Source organism: Trichechus manatus, unplaced genomic scaffold, assembly GCF_000243295.1.
Source record: "Trichechus manatus latirostris isolate Lorelei unplaced genomic scaffold, TriManLat1.0 scaffold00096, whole genome shotgun sequence".
NCBI classification, from domain to species: Eukaryota; Metazoa; Chordata; class Mammalia; order Sirenia; family Trichechidae; genus Trichechus; species Trichechus manatus.
In genome coordinates this window covers 7,447,440-7,469,804 of record NW_004444032.1, presented here as the reverse complement: position 1 = coordinate 7,469,804, position 22,365 = coordinate 7,447,440, and the positions used below count along the sequence as shown (strand labels likewise).

The 22,365-nt window shown below is 41.6% G+C and overlaps 1 protein-coding gene across 1 annotated transcript in view; it reads right to left on the bottom strand.

The window, feature by feature from the left end:
* Nucleotides 1-22,145, bottom strand: part of LAMB1 (laminin subunit beta 1) — an 87,174-nt gene extending 65,029 nt beyond the window's left edge. The window contains exons 1-8 of the mRNA XM_004382591.2: nucleotides 22,109-22,145; nucleotides 20,868-21,043; nucleotides 18,453-18,588; nucleotides 15,358-15,431; nucleotides 9,903-10,091; nucleotides 9,753-9,816; nucleotides 5,858-6,060; nucleotides 2,910-3,030 (exon numbers count right to left, since the gene is read on the bottom strand). Coding sequence (XP_004382648.1) covers nucleotides 2,910-3,030; nucleotides 5,858-6,060; nucleotides 9,753-9,816; nucleotides 9,903-10,091; nucleotides 15,358-15,431; nucleotides 18,453-18,588; nucleotides 20,868-21,043; nucleotides 22,109-22,145 — 1,000 coding nt within the window. The remainder of the gene's footprint in view (nucleotides 1-2,909; nucleotides 3,031-5,857; nucleotides 6,061-9,752; nucleotides 9,817-9,902; nucleotides 10,092-15,357; nucleotides 15,432-18,452; nucleotides 18,589-20,867; nucleotides 21,044-22,108) is intronic.
* Between the last annotated feature and the right edge of the window lie 220 nt (nucleotides 22,146-22,365).

Below are 22,365 nucleotides of genomic sequence, written 5' to 3'. Positions count from 1 at the left end.
GGCTCTTGTGGACTTTTTCTAATTTTCTTCAGTTTCATTTTGAACTTGCACAAGAGCAATTGATGCTCTGCTCTGCAGTCGGCCCCTGGTCTTGTTCTGACTGATGATATTGAGCTTTTCCATTGTCTCTTTCCACAGATCTAGTTGATTTGATTCCTGTGTATTCTATCTGGTGAGGTCCACATATATAGTCACTCTTTATGGTGTTGAAAAAAGATATTTGCAATGAAGAAGTCGCTGGTCTTGCAAAATTCTATCAAGTGATCTCTGGCATAATTTCTATCACCAACGCCATAATTTCCAACTACTGATTCTTCTTCTTTGTTTCCAACTTTGGCATTCCAATCACCAGTAATTGTCAACGCATCCTGATTGCATGTTCGATCAATTTCAGACTGCAGAAGTTGGTAAAAATCTTCAATTTCTTCATCTTTGGCCTTAGTGGTTGGTGCGTCAATTTGAACAATAGTTGTATTAATTGGTCTTCCTTGTAGGTGTGTGGATACTATCCTATCACTGACAGCGTTGTACTTCAAAGGAGATCTTGAGATGTTCTTTTTTTTTTTTTTATTGTACTTCAGGTGAAGGCTTGCAGAACAAATAGTTTCTCATGAAACAGCAGTACACATATTGTTTTATGACATTGGTTAACACCCCCACAACATGTCAACCCTCTCCCTTCTTGCCTTTTTTTTTGGTGAAACTATACACAGCCAAAGATACACCATTTCAAAAATTTCTACATGCACAGTTCAGTGACATTGAGATATTCTTTTTGACAATGAATGCAATGCCATTCCTCTTCAAGTTGTCATTCCCGTACTAGACCATATGATTGTCCAATTCAAAATGGCCAACACCAGTCCATTTCAGCTCACTAATGTCTAGGATATCGATGTTCATGCATTCCATTTCATTTTTGATGATTTCCAATTTTCCTGGAGTCATACTTCGTACATTCCATGTTCCAATTATTAATGGATGTTTGCAGCTATTTCTTCTCATTTTGAGTTGTGCCACATAAGCAAATGAAGGTCCCGAAAGCTTGACTCCATCCACGTCATTACGGTGGACTCTACTTTGAGGAGGCAGCTCTTCCCCAGTCATCTTTTGAGTGCTTCCAACCTGAAGGGCTCATCTTCTGGCACTATATCAGACAATGTTGTGCTGCTACTCATAAGGTTTTCACTGCTAATTCTTTTCAGAAGTAGACCACCAGGTCCTTCTTCCTAGTCTGTCTTAGTCTGGAAGCTCAGCTGAAACCTGTCCACCATGGGTGACCCTGCTGGTATTTGAATACTGGTGGCACAGCTTCCAGCATCACAGCAACATGCAAACCCCCATAGTATGACAAAATGACAGCCATGTGGGGTTGGAAGGATTATGCTGAGTGAAATAAGTCAATTACAGAAGGACAAATATTATAGGAGACCACTGTTATTAAAACCCAAGAAAAGGTTTACACACAGAAAAAAAAACCATCTTTGATGGTTACGAAGGAGGGGGAGGGCAGGTAGGGGAAATCACTAACTAGATAGTAGACAAGTGTTACCTTTGGTGAAGGGAAATACAACACACAATATAGGGGAAGTTAGCACAACTTGACCAAGGCAAAGTCATAGAAGCTTCCTAGACACAGCCAAACACTTTGAGGGACCAAGTTACTGGGGCTGAGGGCTGGGGACCAGGGTCCATGGACCATGGCTGAGGGCTGGGGGATATCTAGGTCAATCAGCATAACATTGTTCATAAAGAAAATGTTCTATAGCCTACTTTGTGGAGCAGCATCTGAGGTCTTTAAAGCTTGCAAGCGGTCACCTAAAATACATCTATTGGTCCTATCCCATCTGGAGCAAAGGAGAATGAAGAAAATAAGAGACACAAGGGAAATATTAGTCCAAAGGACTAATGGACCACATGAACCAAAGCCTCCACCAGCCTGAGCCAAGAAGAACTAGATGGTGCCTGGCTACCACCACCAATCTCTCTGACAGGGATCACATTAGAGGGTCTCCAGCAGAGCAGGAGAAAAATGTAGAATAAAATTCAAACTCACAAAAAAAGACCAGACTTACTGGTCTGGCAGGGACTGGAGGAACCCCTGAGACTACGGCCCCCACACACCCTGCTAACTCAGAACTGAAGCCACTCCCAAAGTCCACCTTTCAGCCAAAGATTAGATAGGCCTATAAAACAAACAATAACACATGTAAGGAATGTGCTTCTTAGTTCAATCAAGTATATGACACCAAATGGGCAACACCTGCCCAAAAGCAAGACAAGAAGGCAGGAAGGGATAGGAAAACTGGACGAGGACATGGGGAACCCGGGGTTTAAAGGGAAAGCAGGAGTGCGCCGACATATTTTGGGGACTGCAACCAATGTCACAAAGCAATTTGTGTATAAATTTTTGAATGAGAAACTAGAATAAATAAATAAAAGGAAACCTTTTTATTCTGAAAAAAACAACCAGGTACAAAGTCAGGGACAACGTCACAGGCTTTTACTATACAGGGCAAAGCACCCAGATCAGCGCTAAACACACAGTTGCTGCTCAGTAAACACTATTCTTTAATTTAATTGAATAGAATTGTGGGCCTCCTAAGGAGTTATCAGGCTGAAGATAGGAAAGCAGTAACTTTTTTTTCCCCATTGCAAAATAGTGCACTGTTATAGTACCTCTAATCAGAAGATGAATCCTAGAGTCCTAATTGACTCAAAATGTCCCTTCTATTAAGACTTGGAAACCCTGGTGGCGTAGTAGTTAAGTACTATGGCTGCTAACCAAAAAGCTGGCAGTTTGAATCCACCAGCTGCTCCTTGGAAACTCTATGGGGCAGTTTTACTCTGTCCTACAGGGTTGCTATGAGTCAAAATCCCTTCGATGGCAGCGGGGTATTCAGACTTACTTTTACAGGCATTGCTATTTCGACCTTCAGCAGGTCTCCAAGGTAAATCATGGTAGAAATCCATGCAGAGCTCACAGTTTAAGCCCTTGGTGTTATGTCTGCACATGCAGTGTCCATGGACCTGAAAGTTACAAACACAGGATGGGGCAAAGTAAGAGATTCGCAAACGGCCAGATTTTCTCCATAATCAATGGCAAAACATAAACACCTTGTCATACTCATCTCTAGTTCACCACAGTTGAGAGTTTCTTTTTAGTTATTTTATTTTCCCTGGCCCCAGTGAATTTTATCTGTCTTGCTTATGGCTATAACTCCAGTCTCTAGAAGAGTTCTTATCACATAACAGATGCTCAATAAATATTTTATCGAAATATCTATGAAAAGAACCCAGATGAACAAAATTAGTTCCTTAAAATTTTTTGAAAACAAAACTAGTTACTTAATATTAAAAAAAAAAAATTTTTTTTTGTAATAGAAATCTGTAAAAGTTATAGTGCAGAACTAAATGCATATATATCAGATGGGAACCAAGTTACATTACTGCAAGATTTGCTGCTATGCTGTATAACAGAAAGGTTGTCATTTGTTTTATTTTAACTTCAGAACAGCACAAAAAAAAACTTTTAACCAAAATGAGATTTTTAAAAATTAATCATTTACCATATTTACACTTATTTTTTTTTCTAAAGTAAGAAAATATAAAAATCTCGGCAGAAGATACAAGTTAACTTGCTTTATTAAAGGGTCCATGATGCAACATTTTGAACTGTGTCACTACAAGACACGCTTAAGACCCCTAAGACATACAAATGATAAATAAGCGCTTTTGGTGCAGGAAATATGCACATACACAGGCACCTCACTTTCACAGTGCTTTCAACAGAATGGAGTTCAGGAACAGGGCAGACAGGTCTGCCTGGGCCACCTTGACAGGAGGGCAGTTAGCAGAAGACTAAAATCCTCTGATTACAAGGTGGTTTAACACAGAATGAAAAGCAGTTCCAAAGCACATATCACGTGACTGCAGTATCTGATTAAACAGTACAACATGCTGTGAGAAGCCTAATAGTGACAGGACACACCAGACTGGTTACACTTCTAAGTAAATATAACCTACCCAGCACTCTCCGAAAGCTGTAGCAACAAGATTGGAGAGACACAGCCCTCCCTTCAGGCTCTGTTAAAAATTCCACTCTATGCAATCAGAATTCTAACTGGAGTAAAGGCAAGGCAGACATTGTAGAAGGGTTGAAGACATTCAATTCTGCACCTTGTTTGTCAAGGACGAATAATCTTTGAAAATGGAAACAGCAAGTAACCAATGCACACTCTTCATCAGGAAGGGAGACCCAGATAAACAAAATGTAGTGGATCCATCCAATGGAGTATTAAAACCCATTGCCATTGAGTTGATTCTGACTCATAGCAACCCTACAGGACAAAGTAGAACTGCCCCACAGGGTTTCCAAGCTGTAATCTTCCCAGAAGCAGACTGCCACATCTTTCTCCTGTGCAGAGGCTGGTGAGTTGGAACCGCCGACCTTTCTGTTAGCAGCCGAGCGCTTAATCACTCACTGCGCCACCAGGGGTCCATAATGGAATATTATTCAGTCATAAAAAGGAAAATGAAGCCCTGATACATGCTACAACATTGATGAACATTTAAAACATTATGCTAAGTGAAATAACCCAGACAGAAAAAATATTGTATGATTCTACTTATGTGAAATATCTGTTCTTGTGTACCGTCAAGTCAATTCTGACTCACAGCAACCCTATATGACAGAGTAGAACTGCCCCACAGGATTTCCTAGGCTGTCATCTTTATGGGAGCAGATTGCCAGGTCTTTTCTCCCACAGAGGCTCTGGTGGGTTTGAACCCCTGATCTTTTGGTTAGCAGATGAGCCCTTAAGAGGCAAATTAAAAAAAAAAAAGTGGATTATAAACACCAGGATTAATGGGGAGTTTTTACTTAATGGGTATAGTTTCTGTTTGGGGTGATGAAAAAGTTATATAAATAGATGGTGATGATGGTTACATAACATTGTGAATATAATTAACGCCACTGAATTGTATGCTTAAAAAAGGTTATAATGACAAATTTTATGTTATATATAATAAAAATGATATTAAAAAATGAAAAGAAAGGAGGCTCATAGTCTAGTGCAAGGAACACTAGGGCAGTCAGAGAGCTAGAGTTGAGTTCCCATCTGCCATGTATTTACTTGAGGGCCCTTTAGCAAATTACTTAGTCACTGGTCTTTCCCAACAAGGATGGTTGGTTTAGGTGACCTTGTAAAGTCCTGTTTGGCTTTAAAATTCTATGGGTCTATAAGAATTCCCCCAGAAACTAGTAAAATACTGTAACCCTCTCTCTATCGGTTTGGCAAATCATTCAAATTCAGAATTTAAAAAAGTACATAATTGAAAACATAGCATACAAAGGGGATAGGAATTTGAAGGAAAGAACATAGAAAGAAACAAAGTCCATTTGATCCCTAGATGTATCTGATGGGTGGGGGTTAATATTTCTAGTTTCTTTGGGCTGGGATTAATTTATGCCTTCTAGCACAAAGACTGGCACGCTTGTGGTTTTTAGTCTTCCCTAACGTAAAGGCAGACGTGATTGTTATTTAGACAATTTTTTATTTAGATAATTTTTTAATCCTTGTTGACTAAAACATCCACTTTAGCAACAGCCCGCAGCAACAAGTTCCAAAAATTAATTCAGCGTCTATGAAATGAGCAGTTCTTACATTCTCACATTCCAAGAAACTCACCAAAGAGAAAATCAACAATCAAACACCAGTATAGTGCAAAGGGCTCAATGTAAATTTGAAAAACTAAAACCCCTGACAAGTGTGAAAAGTTTAAGGTAAGACTAGTTTCCATTTGCTTTTTAGAATCACTTGTGTAAAGGAGAAAGCCTCAGGGAGCAAGTGCTTACCATCCCTTCCACTTCTTCGTTGAATCCATCCACAGGGGCGCATTCACTGGCATGACCGTAGCAGAAGCAATTTCCTCGAACCACCATATCGTAAACTGCGTAATAGTACTTTTCCCTGATCTCCATTCTGGAATCCAAAAGGTTATCTCCCAAAGTATGCAGTTTGACAAACTTAATTCTCAAGTTGGTGATTTTTAATAGATCTACGAAGTGCATCAAGAAGATGAAAAGTCTGGTCAAACATGCAAGAATTCTTCTGCAGTTAGATAACATCATTTCTCTTTATGGAAAGGCATGGTAAATGAAAACGGCTTAGGTCAAGCTTCCCACCCACTGTGTGATTTAGATGACTGGAATCGTAAAGCTTAACATAACATGACCATCTCTGGCAGAAGGAGAGGTTACTTTCTCATCAGTTTAATCAGAGCGTTTACTTTGTGGTGAATTTGTTTGCAGACCAGTGTTTTAGGGGGAGGGCTGGAAGTGGAGAAATTATAAGAATGGAAGTGCACAGTTGCTGGAATCCACGGGCATACAGACATCTAAACTACTGCAATACCATCTGGTTCCCAGAGCAATCAGTGTCATTCTCAAAATCAGAAAATTCAGTCCAGGTGGGAAGGGGTTTATCAAAGCACTCTCTCATTATTATTATTATAAGATAGACAGAAGCATACTTTGGTGTCTATTTTTGGTAAGGAAAATAGCATCTGAAAATTCCCACCACTAAAATGAAATCCAAGTTACTAAAATAGATTTGACACTATAGAATAACCACAATACAGGGAGAGACTTCTAAGGAACGTTTCAATCTATAACTTTTTCATTATAGTTTTACAAAACGTTTCCACACTTACCAATATAATATAGCGGTCTAAGGATAAAGGAGCTTAGTTCTATGATGTGGGGGCAAATTATTTTTTCCTAAGTATGAGTTACTTATAGACCAATTTCTCTTATCTTATTTTTCATTGTTCTTCTTAGGTCTGTAGACCTAGGCTTATTACAGAAGTTGGGCTATCAATTACAGTTTATAGTAACTTGATAAACCAAGATTCACTCAACCTTCTCCACTGGCGTTTTCATTAATCACTAACTTGCTCTTGCTTAAGTGGATCCCAAAAGATAGATTAGTCCATCTGCCCTCTCATTTAGCTCTGAGGCCCGAAATGCTTCTAAGCTTTACTTTCATTTATGCTGATGTGTTTTAATAATTTACAACACAAGACAACAGGGTAGTGGCCCAATGCATCAGATAGTTCCAAAGTCCAAGTACAACTTTAAATACTTATAATATATGCACAATTTACAATGAAGACTACAGAAATGGCTGTGGGTTGAAAGAGAAATTCCATGCATTAAACTTAGGCTCTTTGTAAAATCAAAAACTAAACAGAGAAAGTGTGGTACTACTTAGCTGAATGGAATTTATGAATGCCAGCATTTCCTCCTGCACAAAATGAGCACAAGCGTCTATTGACGAGAGGCCAAACAACCTAACTTGAAGAGCAGCTGGAGTATTTAGAAACCCTTCAACTGATCTTTGTGGAAGCCCTCAGAAGAGCAAATATGCTTCCCCCACTTTCTCCCACCATATTTAATGACAGTTCAAATAACAGCTCAGCCTCACACTGACTGCTGTTCTAAGAGGCAAATTCACTTTGGAAGTGAGTCTCAGAGGTCTCAACAATAAGAACAACTAAAAAGATATTGTTCCCTTGATTACAAAGTAAATCAAAAGATATATCAGCTAAAATGGATGCTTCCTTAATGTAGAAACAGACTTTCTGAAGCCAACCAATAACAGAAGACAAAAGGATTACAATGGCAACACATTCCTCAAGTCCCACAAATTTCTCCCAAAAAGGAGCAGATGTTGAGTCCTTTTAGGAACTCAGGAGGTGTTTGTCATGGAGCCAGGGCTTCGAACCAATTCATTCTGGTTTGATACTCCCGCTAAAAATTTGCATTTCCACCCCAGATATACTGAATCAGAATCTACAGTTTAACAAGATCCCCAGGTGATTCCTATTATGATAAATTTTGGGAACCACTGCTCTACTGGTGGTTCTCAGAATTGGTCCCTAACCAGCAGCCTTAGCATCACCTGGGAATTTGTTAGAAATGCAAATTCTCAGCAGCAGTTCGAACCAGAATGAAAGGGGTTCGAAGCCCTGCATGGAGACCATTTGGGCATTTCTCCCAACTGGATTTTGGGAACAACCCAGAAGCTGGCAGAGGGCTGGACATGCCATTAAATACTTGTTTTTTTACGATAGAATGAAGGAGTGAATTATGGACTAGGGGCAGTCTGGGCCACATATAAAATTAACTTAAGTGAGGAAGAAGTACTTTGCTGACAATATTCCCTGGGCTGCTTCCACTCTTCTCTCCCATGCTTCAAGCTGTTCTGTGGGGCTTTGGTTAAAAATCGAGCCATGTACAGCTGGGAAAGACCAGGAAGAATCAGCCCTGCCTCTGCTCATCTGATTGACTGATTGATTGCACCTTAGCAGCAGAAGAGGCAGTCCTATCTTTTCACTTGTACATCAGGATCAGTGCTACTCAAGACCTAAAGCACAGCTGATGACATCAACATCAACAACTAGCTGCAGCTTCAATTTATTGAGCACTTTTTATGTGTTAGACCCTTGGTAGGTACTTTACATACGTTAACTCATTTACCCTCCATATCAATGCTAAGGTCAGTATTACTAACCTTACAGATGAAAAACAAGAGGTTCAAAAAATTTAATTACTTGCCCAAGATCACAAAACTACAATAAGAACTAGGATTCAAACCTGGGTATGTCTGACTCCAAAGCCCATTCTTTTAACCATTGCACATTCTGCCTCCCAATCAAAATGTAATTCTGTAATAACATAAGCATAGCTACTGAATGCAGAAAAGAGCTCTGACCTGAGTATCAGAACATATGGGGTTCAAGATCTAACTCTGCCATTTAATAGCCATAACACCTTCTCCATGTTATTCTAACTCCCTGAGCCTCAGTTTACTCATCTGTCAAATGGAAATACAGACCTCATCTTATTGAGCATGGCTGAGACTTCTAATTTTGCCACAGTATTTCTTCCCTTCTTCCTTTAACAATAAGAACCCTCAAGACTTGTAGCAGAGCACATGGCCACCTAGCTAGAGATACTTCCCAGCCATTGTGGCGGTACAGCCATGTGACTAAGGCTGGCCAATGGGATGTAAACAGATGGGAACACCTTCCATGCTTCATCTTTAAATGGAATCTGCTTGCCCTCCACTTCCCCACTTCCCATAGGTTGGAACAAGGACATGGCGTGTTGGTCTAGCTCTGACCATGAAGACTACAAGACAGAAGAAACCTGGCAACTTGGGTAAATTTATAGCTAGAGTTGCCAGATTTAGCAAATACAAATACAGAACACCCAGTTAAATCTGAATTTCAGATAAACAATGAAATTTTTGTAAGTACGTCCCATGTAATATTTGGCATTGGGACTGGCAACCCTACTTACAGCAATAGAACTACAGCTGGGTGATTTTGTAAGACAGAAATAAACTTCTATTTTATTTGAGCCACTGTATTTTTAGGGGATATTTTGTTACAACAGCTTAATCTATACTCTAATTAACATACTGAGCAATAGAATAAGGAACTATGATCATAGAAATTGTCTGAGTACTTAAGACATAAATCTTTTATTAAGACTATTCTCACCAGTAAGGACTTTGGTTAGTACTAATTTCAAGAATTTCAGGTAGGGTACTACAACGGAAGGAAGACAACGAAGAGGGTAGATTTAGCACTGAATATTTAGATTCTGAGTAGTAGTGCTCTGGGTCATAGCTCTTCCGTGATTGCCACTTCCCATCAAAGCTTTTATTTGAAAACAAGCTTACTCTGTATCCTTGGACTATAAGGATCTTCTATTCTGAAAGCAGGATCTAAAGCACGAAATATCACCTAAAAATACATATAAGAGTAATTGGTATTTTTGCAATGATCGAAAGGTCAATTTGCAAGTAGAACATAAAACAAAAAAAGCAAACCTCTCCTTCTGTTGAGGGTTCAATGTCAGAATATCGAGAATCACAAATTATATCATCAACATTTTTCATGGGGCCAGTTGAAATGCCTGGAAATGAGCTCTCACAGTCATAGGCAAAGTATCTGTACACGCCCCAGGTTTTCCCAAAGTCAGACGATCGTTCTATCAGCATAGCAGCTGGCCGGAATGTCTAGAGGCAGGGAGAAAGAGTCACATTTGATGTTTGTATTGGTAATCTGTATTTTTAAAAATCTTACATAAAAATATCACTCAACTGTGTGCCACAAGCTCTGACTGCATGTGGTTGCTATTTCAGACTTGTGGCTGGATTTCAAATACTTCAAGCTGTTCCATGAAGTCTCTTTTTGCAAAGAAAGTGTTCAGCCTCTAGATTTTGCACTTTCTCCCACCCTACCAGATTAGTAAGCTCTGCTTCTCTTTAGAAGCTGATTATAAACTGGCCTTAATAACAAACAAATTTTGGTATGTTTAGTCATCATGTCCACAATATAGTTGGTGAATCTGAGTGCACATTCATTTGTTCATTCATTCAATCACTCAATAAATGTGTAATGATTACCTACTCAGTACCAGATAGTGGTCTATATCCTATGTGCTACAGATGGTCCAATAAAGGTACAGATATGGGTATACATCATTTACAATATGTCGAACACCACAGCAGAGTCACATGTAGGTGCTTTGGGAAAACAAGAGGAAGGAATTACTAACTCAAGATCTGGGGAATGCTTCACAGAGAAGATGGCATCAAGCTGGATCCTAAAAGGGCCCAGGCAGGAAGTGGAGGTGGCTGCAAGTGGCACAAGAGGCTGACTGGGGCCAGAACAGGAAGGAATTTATTTGCCATGACAAGGGATTTACTCTACCTTTATGCAATAAATGAGGAACACTGTAAGGTTTAAGTGGACAGAATGAAATGCTCAGATTGCAGTTTAGAAAAATAACTCTTGTGGTAGGGTTTTTAGATAAGGAAAAAATAAGACACGGGGAAACTAAGCAGGAAGTGATTATAATATAAAAAAACATGAAGGTCTTAACTCAAGTAATTACACAGGGATAAAAAGAAAGGGATTGAATTGGCTGCTCTGAGAATTTAGAGACGGCAGAATACATTGAATTGTGCTTGGTGAGCAATCAGATTTCAGTGGAAAAGGAGAGAGAGGAAAGGAACATGAGCATCTTAGCTTGGGTAGCTGGGTGGACAGTGTTGCCTATAACAAAGACATGGGAGAGGAGCAAAGGCATTTGGTTTTGGTTTACATGTGAGGTGTGCCAGGTGTGGAGACACCCACTGGACAATTGGAAATAGTAGTCTGGCAATCAGCTGCAAGAATGGAGCTTGAAATATGGATTTGGGAGTCTGTGTACACACAGTATTGAAACTTGCAAGTATGGAATTTCCCCCAAAAAGCAAGAATGAAAGAGAGCCAAAGAAGAGCCTCAGGAAAAAATATCAATGAGGGGCTACACAAAGAAGTAAAGAGAGTGATGCCAAGAATTTTAATTACATTATTTCATTGACTCCTGACAACATATGAGGCTCACAGACATTAAGTGACTTCCTAGTTATAGGCACAGAGTTTAGATTCAAATCCAGGCTGAATATGACCAAATGTATGTTGTTCCCTCATTGGCTCATGGCACAACAGAAGACTGACATATGGGTGCCAGAAAGGAAGTAGAAAAAGAGGAATCCTGAAAATCAAGGTAGGATGGAGATTTAAGAGGGTGAGGTGAACACAGTCAGCTGGAAATAAGAGATGAAGCAGAATGAGCACTAAAAACAGGCAACCGGTCAAATGCTTCAGCAGTGATGAACATGGTGACTACATTATGGGAAGTGGAAGTCAAATTACAATGGAGAAAGAGCAAATGAGTTAAACTGACCTGGAAAACAGAACCTGAATAAAGACACATACTTTGGAGTTAAAATCAACGCTTCATAGAAATGGGAGAGCTAACGGTGAGAACAAGTACATGCCCAAGCCCACTTTTCCCTTCCTTATGAATCCTGCCGGTCCTTTTCTCTGATAAAAGGAGTCAACCATAAGAAAACAGGAGATCACATTTTGACAGATTTTGGACTTCCTCACTTACTAATTGCTCAGGTTCTTAATTTCTCACCTATTCAGGAATATAAGGAAATGATACTTTATTAAACCCAAGAGAATATTAGACTAGAATTTTAAAGGAAAACAAAAAAACTGAACCACATGTACCAATTAAGCATGGCAAACTCCCTATTAGGCCAGGCTCTTGGGTGGGGTACTCAGGGAGAGACTCAGAGAGGGAAGCCTTGTCTGACGTCTCTGGGTCAAAAAGGAGTAGAGAGGAAAAGCGTTCAAGACAGTTCTGGCCGTGCGTTCTTCTCCAACCCTTCTGTAAACCTCCAAGTCCCAAAGGGCCATTGACTAGTTACCCAATTTTCTGTGGCGTTAAGAAGCTGCTGGAAACTGGAACACATTTTACCTAAAGAATAAAAGTCTTTCTACTCTCTTTGATTACTCATCAACCTTCTCAGGCCTTAGTTTCTGCAGATGCCTCCAAATTTATAATAAAAGAGCTATGAGTTTTGAAACATCTGGCTATTATACAAACACATACTGTATATATACTAAATGAGTTTTGCTAGCCTAAGGAAACCCAATCCACTGAGCGCTCAGCTAATAACATGACAAATATGGGTAAGAATAAGTGTTCTTCATCCTCACCCCAACTTCAGTTCTCTTCCTGTCCTCTCTATTAATGGTATCACCAGTCTCCTAGTTACCCAGCTTAGACACCTATCTTTGATTCATCCCTTTCTCTACTCTTCCTTCCACTGTTCTGCTTCTAATCTTTCCAGTTTATGCCCTTTCCAATTCATGGCTCAATCTTTGATTCTAAAGGACCCAGCTGGCTGCCCTTAGAAAACAGGAGCTCCTTGCGGCAATGATTCTCAAACGCAGTTGTAGCAGAGGCTATCAGAGCATGGCAACAAGGAGATATGTGTGATTTGATAAATCTTTCCCACACTGACAGGAATCCTCGGTTGCCAGAGGAAGGGCCCTCCTCCTTGAGAATCACAGCAAGCCTTCACATTAACACCAGCCCTCTCCTAAGTCAAGCCCTCCATTAACACTTACCTCAACAGGAGCCTCCCAACTTTCCGTCTCTTCTCTGTCTCAGTCCCTCATTTCCTCTTGAGTTACTACCTTCCTCTCATTTCCTTGTCAATGGCTCCCTACTCCCTATAAAGCTCACGCTCCTCAGTGTGGAGTCAAGGTCCTTCTGACTCTAATCTGCTTTTTTAGTTTTATTTCCCTTTCTTCCCATTACTACCTCACACTTGAGGTAAATCTACATAGTACTTGCTAAGCAAACTCTTCCTGAACTGTCCCACCACCATGAATGGCTTTGCTCTCAGACTGTTTCCTTTCCCAAGAATGGCTGTTCCCCCATCTCCTCCCACTGAAATCCTGCTTGTTTTTCCTGGCCCAGATCAAATGCCACCCTAGTCCTCTCCTTGTGAGGCTTTCTCCTTTATCCCAGGCTAAAATTAATCTCACCCTTCTCCGTGCTAACGCACACAGTTCACTGTCTTAACTTCTGCTATAGCAGCTCGCACATTCTGTCATGTATTATATTTTATTTTTAAGTGTATCTTTCTCCTTTATAAGACTTGAAGCTCCTGGACAGCAGTGATCATGCTATCTTTGCAATCTTTCACAGAGTGAGGGCAGTCTCTTGCAAACAGAAGGCTATTGAATTCATTTATCCACTCACTCACTCATAGGAATAGAACAATTACTACATGTCAAGCACCAGCATATATAAGAACAATTGATCAAATCTCCAGTATATGCCACGGCAGCAAGTTTCTCCCTACTCCTAGAGCAGAGGGTTATCTCACACAATCCTATAAACTACGTATTATTTTTATTCTCACTTCAGCAATGAGAAAGCCAAAGCTCTGGTGACACACACCAAGAAGGTGCAGAATGGGGATTCATACCGAAGTCTGTCCAACCCCAAAGATGCTTTTCATGCACGAGCTCAGACCTGAAGGACACGTTTCCTCCCATAAACTAAAGTCTGACGACTTGTACCCATTCCTCGTGTCTCAGTTCAATCACCACCTCCTCTAGTTAGCCTTCTGCACTTACGTGCAGAATTTCATCTTTGGCCCATTGTACTCACTTGAATGAGTATTCAACTACAGAATATGTACCCAAAGGACTTTTGAATATAAATGGACTCAGAACTACCCATGTATACAAAGAGATGCCCTTTCCAAAGCAAAATGTCAATCCAGAAGATAGGACCCAAAACGTTAACAAAGATGATTTTGAGTACTTTTAGGTGTTGTTTAACATGAGAATCCCTATGTGTGGCTGAGCTTAAATTCTAACCGCTGGGTTGAGTGTGTAGTTATAAGTGAGACAAGGGCTTGGGTGACAAGGAGTAACTGATCAGCTGTTTAGTGAAAGTCCTCCCCACCACTCTTTTTATCAGGCATCACGGTCATGGTGAAACCCTCCTGCCCCGGCAGTAACAACAGGTTACTGGGGGTGGGCACGGGGATGAAGAGCTCAGGACTAGGAACTACACAGCCCCAGTGTCCTTCCTAGTTACACTCTGACTTCCAGAGCCACACTTGCTCCTTGGCCTCCCAGGCATGGGTAGAGGACATGAGTGGGACTTTTCAACAACGCCCCTTGCCCATATGGTAACTCTATCCCTGACAACTTCTCTTAACCTAAGCAGGTACAGATAAGGCCCCCAACTCCACCTGAAAAAAAAACATTCAAAAGTGATTTTAAGCTGAGAAACAATAAGTAAATGATGGGTTTTATGTGCACCAACGTGTACTTTAAGCCATGTGAAGTCTGTCATTTCTAGGCAGCTGCTTCAGAAGAAACAAAGGCACTTTGTACAGAGAAATTCCCTAGTCCTGGAGTCATTTTACATTTCTAAAAGAAAAATGGTGAGAAAATCCACATTTAAGAAGGTGTGCACGTTTTATAAGGAACAGTAAAACTCATCCCACAAATTTTGCAAAACCCTGAAAACTAAAGATAATATGCTTCGTTTTCAGTTACCAAACTCAGCATTAAAACATAAACACAAGGGATCAGGGATTTATTCTCCAGATGTTTTACTGTGGTTTGGGAGAGAGTCAAAGCTGCCTCTCTCCATGGGGAAATAAAAAGACATCTAATTAAAAGTTTACAGTTGAATTACCTTAGCGTAGTGGCTCTCTCTATTTATTGCCATGAAGATAGAGCATTTGCTAACCGTAGTTATTCATGCTCATGTTTAAAAAGCTGCTCAATTATCTCAGTTTATGGCAATGATAATATTTAAGTTCTCAGGCCAACTCACACAACCATTTTGAAAGGGGAATTACACAGTGTTCTCACGTGTCATCTGGGTGAAAGTTATGGATTCCTTACCTTGAAAGTCATTATGAGATGGGTAAAATGGAATTCTGCTTCCAAATCCAGTTGGATCGTTACATTTTCCACGCCTACAGGAGATTAAAAATATCAAAAAATTAAAAAAAAAAAAAGGAAACAGTAAGATAAACAGAACAGTGTGAACAGCTGAAACTATTTTCTTAAATGATTTTTAAGTTCTTCCTAGAAACCCTCTTTGCATTCTACCTTACGCAGAAGGTGAAGATAATAATGAACCTTTACGCTGATTCAGGTGGCAAAGCTTAAGTCAGATTGACTCTTCAGTTTCTACAAATCATTCTGGAGTTCAACATACTGTGTCTGCTCACAAGAACAAGACATCTGGCAGAAGGCCTCTCGTTGCTGTCAAGAAAGACATCGTTTGCTTAGGAAGAAGTGTATCAGCTTCTCAACCCTCTGAGCCAAAGGGGAAAGGGGGGAGGCACTTCCTGTGCACCGTAGGGGGTCAGCTTGCAGTCTGAAGCAAAGGGACAATCCTCCTCCAGTAGAAACACAAATATTCCTTTTTTTACTATGCAGCAGCCAGGAAAAAAAAGAAGAAGCTACCATATTCCAATTTAGAAAAACCGATCTAGGATGGGGAAGCCTTTGAATGCACTTCCACAATTGAAAAACAATGCCAAATAGACAAAGAGTCGGCCAAATAAGTAAACTGGCCCAGAACAAATACTAACATCTCCCCTTTCAGGGCAAAGCCTGAACAAACAAATGAGCCTTTGCACCATGCCCTGAGGGTCAACCAGTCCCAGCGTTAACACACTAAAGAGGCCACTGGAATTCCAGCAATGGAAGTGCCCCCTCCCCAATTCCTATGGCCCTCAAGCCTGCCTGTAGGATAAAGGAGATCTTTCCATGTTTTCTGTGTTTGAGTAAGCTTTTGGGATCCATCTCCCAGCAAAAGAAGTTTTAAATGCAGGAAGACAGGAATGTGTCAGAATGAATCATGTCACAGAATGGTGTATTTTCAGGAAATCAGTAGGACTTTTTGAAATAAACTCTCCTGCTGGACAACTGCCAAGTCCATTGGGGGAAAAGTGGTCATTGGAACGGATATGAGTTAGTTGGAATGTTAAAGAAAAACATTATCGTCATGCTAACTAACTTTATCTAACTTATTAAAAGAACCATATTACAAACCTACTCTGGACATCTATGTTTTTAAGTGAAAATGTTAGCTAAGCAACAATATGTCTCGCCTCGGCCAGGCTTTTAAAAACCTGCAATATTTGTTCAAAATTAAGAGATAACAAAATAATGTAAAGTACAAAGCAAGGCTGGTACCATTTCTGTAATATAAGAACACAGGCTGCAATGCATTCATCAAAAACAGATTTCATTTTAGATTTGATAACCTGATAAAGGACTACAGTTTTTGTTGTTTGTTTTTTTGAATATGGGGAGAAAAATCATGGAGAAAAGAAACAAGATCATTCTCCTATAGTATATTTGATTATGTCAAACCTAGAAATGGATCATCATGAAAGGTAAGTTAAAAGTACCGGTACACTCCAAGTCTATTTTTGTGCCTGAACACTGATAATTTAGCTCTGCCATGTATAAGTGCAACCTGTACAAAACACACAGAAAATAGATAAATCAAATTCACAAAGAAAGTCTTTAACTGTGAACTATCAGACAACCGAGAGATGACAGGGTATAGTAACAATCAGTCTCCCTTTCTAAACACTAATCTCTTCTAATCTCCTATGATAAAGTGGCAGAGAACTCAAACCCTCTTATATGAAAATTCCTTCTTTCTGGCATTTGGTCTCTTTTGCCCCACAAATTCAAAGGTGTAGAAATCAATTAGCTCCCGACAAAATTAAGAAAAACCTGCCTATAGAACTACAGCACATGAAAAAATGTTTTACTGTCCATTGACTCAAGTGGGAATGGTCTTGATCCTACCCTCTAGGCATTTTTCTAATTGTCTGTTTCACTGGACAGACAGGAAATGCTCCTAGCCCCTGCTTACAATAAGCTCTATGCTATTTCAGAAGTCCTCTGGGATTCAAGTGCAGATTTATAGAAACCTCTGCTTCACACTGAACTATCAACCAAGATATTCTCCTGGAAGAATGAACACAGATCTAAATGACACATGCTTTCTGAGGAGCAGTCTATTTCAATCCAGTTTGTAACCAATGGATTCCCAAGGCCAACCTATGAACATCTTCCCTAGGAACCAGCAGACTTCTAGAAAACATGTGCAATTTAATATTCAACGAACGACAAGAAAGTCTATTAGGAGTTTCTCCTTACAGAATGATAAATGACTGCAAGCATCCAGAAGCTTCCCAGCTTACAATAAAATGATCTAGTGGTATCCAATGCTTTTTATGGCCACATTTAGTTTCAATGCTTTGAGAGAGGTTCTCATAATTTTTTTTTAAATTTAATGATACCTTGTTAATTAACAAACATACTATTACTCCCCAAATTTCGGCATTCAAGTGTGAAGCAAATGTGAAATTAATCTGGGCTTAGTTTCACAGCAAAATAGTAACTTAACCTTTGGTGAATTTATTTAACCAAAACCCAAATGACAAAGAAAGGAAAAGGGGCTGGATTCAACCATTGGGGAAACTGTTGACAGAGTCTTTGAAACATTATGTCACAGTGCTCATTCACAGCACTGTATTAAATTTTCTCTAGATGGAAGGGGAGGGGGAACTGTCGATCTGCCCTTTCCTTTGGGGTTCAGCAAAATGAAAGATGCTATGTTTTGTGGAAGAATAAAGACCTGAGATAGTACAGGGCCTTCCCACGCCCTCCCCAGGCATATCGTTCCCCAACATACACACACTCCCCTGAAGTCCCTCTCAGGATGAAAACTACGCAATACTCCTTTGGTCTAGCATGAAAGACTGCTTTCTTATAGGAAGTGCATGCTTCAGAAAGAAGGGTCAGATTTTACCAAGTTAGTGCCCCAGGCAATAAATCTGTCAAAGGCCATAATTATAGGACAGAAAATCCAAACGGTAATTACACACACTCAGGAGCCTGTAAACTACATCCAGGTTACCATCCAATCACACCCTATGGAACTTGTTCCCACACAGACCACGTACCATTTTCAGATTGCCACCAAATCTTAAGGCGGTTTGGAGCAAATGTAGTGACCACATTTTCAATGAGATGACTATCAGGATTGAGGGTCTCATGATAAGGATCTTGTGAATTGCATATGAAGCATTTTTTATCCTCCTGAAAACAAAGTTAGTTTCATGAGTCTAGTAAGCAATTTCACAAATTAACAAAAACAACTCATCAAATCCACACATGTAACATTTAACCGACTTGCATCAAGAAAAATGAATGTGGCAGAATGACTTATATCACATGCCTATCACTTTAACTTACCAAGTGTAAAATACCCCTGCAAAGAATTTCTTCCTCTCTGAAAAGTCAAGGTCAAAAGTAAAAGAGGGCATTGTTTCCATAAGCTATTAATTTAATCAAAATCAAATTTCTAGGCTCAAACCTTAATCTCAATAAATAGCTAGAGAAGCTTTAAAGTAAAAGGCAAAAGAGGTTATTAGAGAATTTTTGCTGATATAGAGAAAACTGAAAATGAAAGAACAATTCATTTGACCTGATTTTCTAAAACCAAAGTAAGGCAGAAACCAAGTATAAGGTAAAAGTATTTAGAGTGGGTACTGGGTTTATAAAACAAGAGTTCTTAGCTTCTAATCTGCTCAAACAGTGACTCAGAGGTGGTGGCATGTGGGCTAACCTACACACTGCTCAGAAAATCTGGGGAAGGGGATATCAGGCTGTCCTGCTGTGCTGGGGACCACTATAAACTGGGGACAACCCAAGGAACCCCAAATTGGACCTATACTCCTAAAAGTGTTGTTGTGTGCCTTTGAGTTGATTTTGACTCATAGCAGACCCTATATGACAGAGTAGAACTGCCTCATAGGGTCTCCTAGGCCGTAATCTTTATGGGAGCAGATGACCAGGTCTTTTCTCCCGACGAGTGGCAGGTAGGTTTGAACCACTGACCTTTCGGTTAGCAGTCAACTGCTTAACGATTGCACCACCAGCGCTCCTTAACTAAAAAGTAGAGACCAGACAATCAAGGAGGCAGTGGAACCCTGGACAAAACAAGCTTCCTGCCTCAATTTTTGCACCCATTAAATGTTTGAGAAAAGTGCATGCCCAGTTCTTTCTTTTAGGTCCTTGTATCTATGAACAATGAAATGCACTCCACAATTCATGGTTAATTATAAAAACAAGACAGCCTGGCTCTACTTGATTTTAAGACAATTAGTCCAATTCTCACTCTCTTCAAAGCTGGTTTCAGAGTCTGGTGATTCATTTACAGGATATTTAGGTCTCTGAATGGGAGCACAATATTTTCGGTAAAAATTAAATGTGAATATTAGAAAAGATGACATCAACTGCCTTCATTAACTTGTAGTCAAGGAAACTAGTACGGGGAACAATTACCAGAACTTCAAAAAAAAAGTGTAACTATAGCCTCCCTTCTAATCAGGAGGAAGCAGTCTAGACATCTCTGTATAAACCTGGAAGCATGTAAGTGGAATCCACTTTACCACATTCCTTCAGTTTATCAGGTCTCCAGAATGGGTTCTCTTAACGTTTTATAAAAGTGACTCCATTTTAAGGCGTCTCCCGTGCAAACCACACAACAGTGTGTCCTTCTAAAGGGCAGGTATACCAATAGGTGGAGTGACCAGAATTATAGCAATTGGCCTGCAGATGACACTAACTCCTTCAGCTTGCGTTAGAGGCCAGGTATCAGTTTCTCTCTCTCTTTTTTTTAATCAAGGAAAGAGATCCTAATTCTGGATACTTTATACTTTGTATCTTCTTTTAAAATTAGTTTTGATGTTGTAAAACTATGACCTCTGAAATCTAAAATCTGGATCCACTTTTCACAAAATGGTTTTGAAAAACACACTTTCAGAAACACCCTGAAATGTCGTCTGGTCCTCTTCTGTCAGGATACCATGGGAACTAGGGCATTTTTGAAAAAAACAAAGCATGTGATCCTGATATTTAATGGAGGTAGTGGAAACACCACTTAGTAAGGAAAGAAAAACAGGTTCAGGGACTTGGGTCACCTTGCAAGGCGTCTGTCAGTGCTAGATACGCTTTACCCAAGAGATGATTATTGGAAAATTCCAAGATCACTGCTCAATATAAGGAAGAAGACATAAAACTGCTTTTAATACACACTTTCAAAAAGAAAGGATTTAAAAAAAAAATCGGGACTTTTGGAGCCCCTGGGTCAGGTCCGTCTACGGCGCGCCGCTGGCAGTGGAGGCGGCAGGAAATGTTTGGCGGATGCAACTGTGCAAACTGAGCTGGGGAGAAAGGGTGAGCTACCAGCCTAATCCCGGGACTCCCTGACTGGCCGCGCTTCCTATCTGGATAGCCGGCAGGATGCGGAGTCCCCTGGGCCTGCCCCTCATGTCTGGACCGGAGGCGGCGCGAACGAGTCTCTCCGCCCTCACCTGGAGGTGGCTGACGATACAGTAGGGTTCGGGTTTGTGCAGCCCACACGTCGAGGTCACCGAGAGCTTCTGCGCTCGGCCGATAAGAAGGTCGCCTGTAGCCGGGTAGCAGCTGCCCTCTGCACAGCCGTAGCTGAACTCAGGTTCTTGAGCTCGCACTCGGGCTCCACACAGGGCTGCAGGCGGGGTTGATGACAGGGTGAGGAGCACGAGCAGGGAGCAAGGCCGGAGTGAGAACAAGGAGAGGCGGGGGTGGAGCAGATTCACAAGAAAGCAGAATGCACAGAAGGGATAGAGACACAATGGAAAGATGAGCGATGAAGGGGCCGGGAAGGCAGGGACATGGTGAGGAGGAGGATGCAGAAAGAAACACAGACACGTCATCACGTTTGTCTCATCAGCCGAGAGCATCACTCCCAGGAAACCCACCGACGCTCGCTCCCACCCTGATCTGCCCGGGGTATAGCAGCTCCCATCACAAAATGTGGCTGTGCGGGCCGCCACTTGGACGTGCCGGGAGCAGGGCGCAGAGATGCGGGCCGCCCAACGCCGCACACCCGCGTGCTCGCGGCGGCCTGTGCATCCTCGGTGTGATAGTGCGCATGTGTGCCCGCGGACATCTGTGAGCGCGGAGGCGCGAGTGGTGGGTGTCCGCGCGCGGGCGAGGGTTGCGGGCGTTCGGCCGGAGCTAAGTGCGGGACTCGCAGTTGAGGCCACTTTTCCGAGCGAGGGGCGAGAGGACTACCCCTACAGCTCTCGAGTGGCTTGCACGCTTCGCCATACCAGGAAAGCTCTGGGTCCAGCTGTTTCTGGTGCCCTCCGGGGGCAAACAGCGAGGGTTAATTAAAGCCACATGGCCCCAGTCTGTTCCTAGGACGAAGCCTACGCTCAGCTCGGGCACTTTCCCGGGAAATGGGAAATGGGTTCCCGGAGAGTCCTCGTGGCGGAGCCCTGCACCCCTGGGAGTCTGTCCTCCGCAGTGGGGAGCCCAGAGTGAAGGGGCCGAAGGTGCAAAGCCGCGAGCGACGGCCGCAGGAGCTCGGGATGCGGGTCGGCGCCGCTCCGCGCGTGTTGTCTCCAGCCACCACCGAGGTCAGGGCGGTGGTGTTTAATTCCAGGGGCAGAATTTCCTCCCTGTCCCTCTCCAACTTCCCAAACTTCCACGACTCTGGGGCAAACAGCTTTCGGGTTTTTTCCCCCAAGACCACCGTTCCCCTGCCCCACCATTCCCGAAGAATTACCTAAGAAACCGAAAGCGAACACCTGGAGCAGTCCCATGACGGGGTGCCTGCAGCCGAGGGGAGCCGGCGGAGGAGGGGAAAACATGCCTGGCGAGCCGCCTGCCTTTTTTCCTGTCTTCCTTTCTGGAGCGGTGGAGGAAAAAAAGGGAAATGTTCAGAGAGAGGAGAGGGGCCCTTCCATTTCCTGCCGCTCCCACGGAAGCGGGGGGGTGGGGACAGGGGGAAATCGCGCAGCCACTTTGTTCTGCTCACCCCCG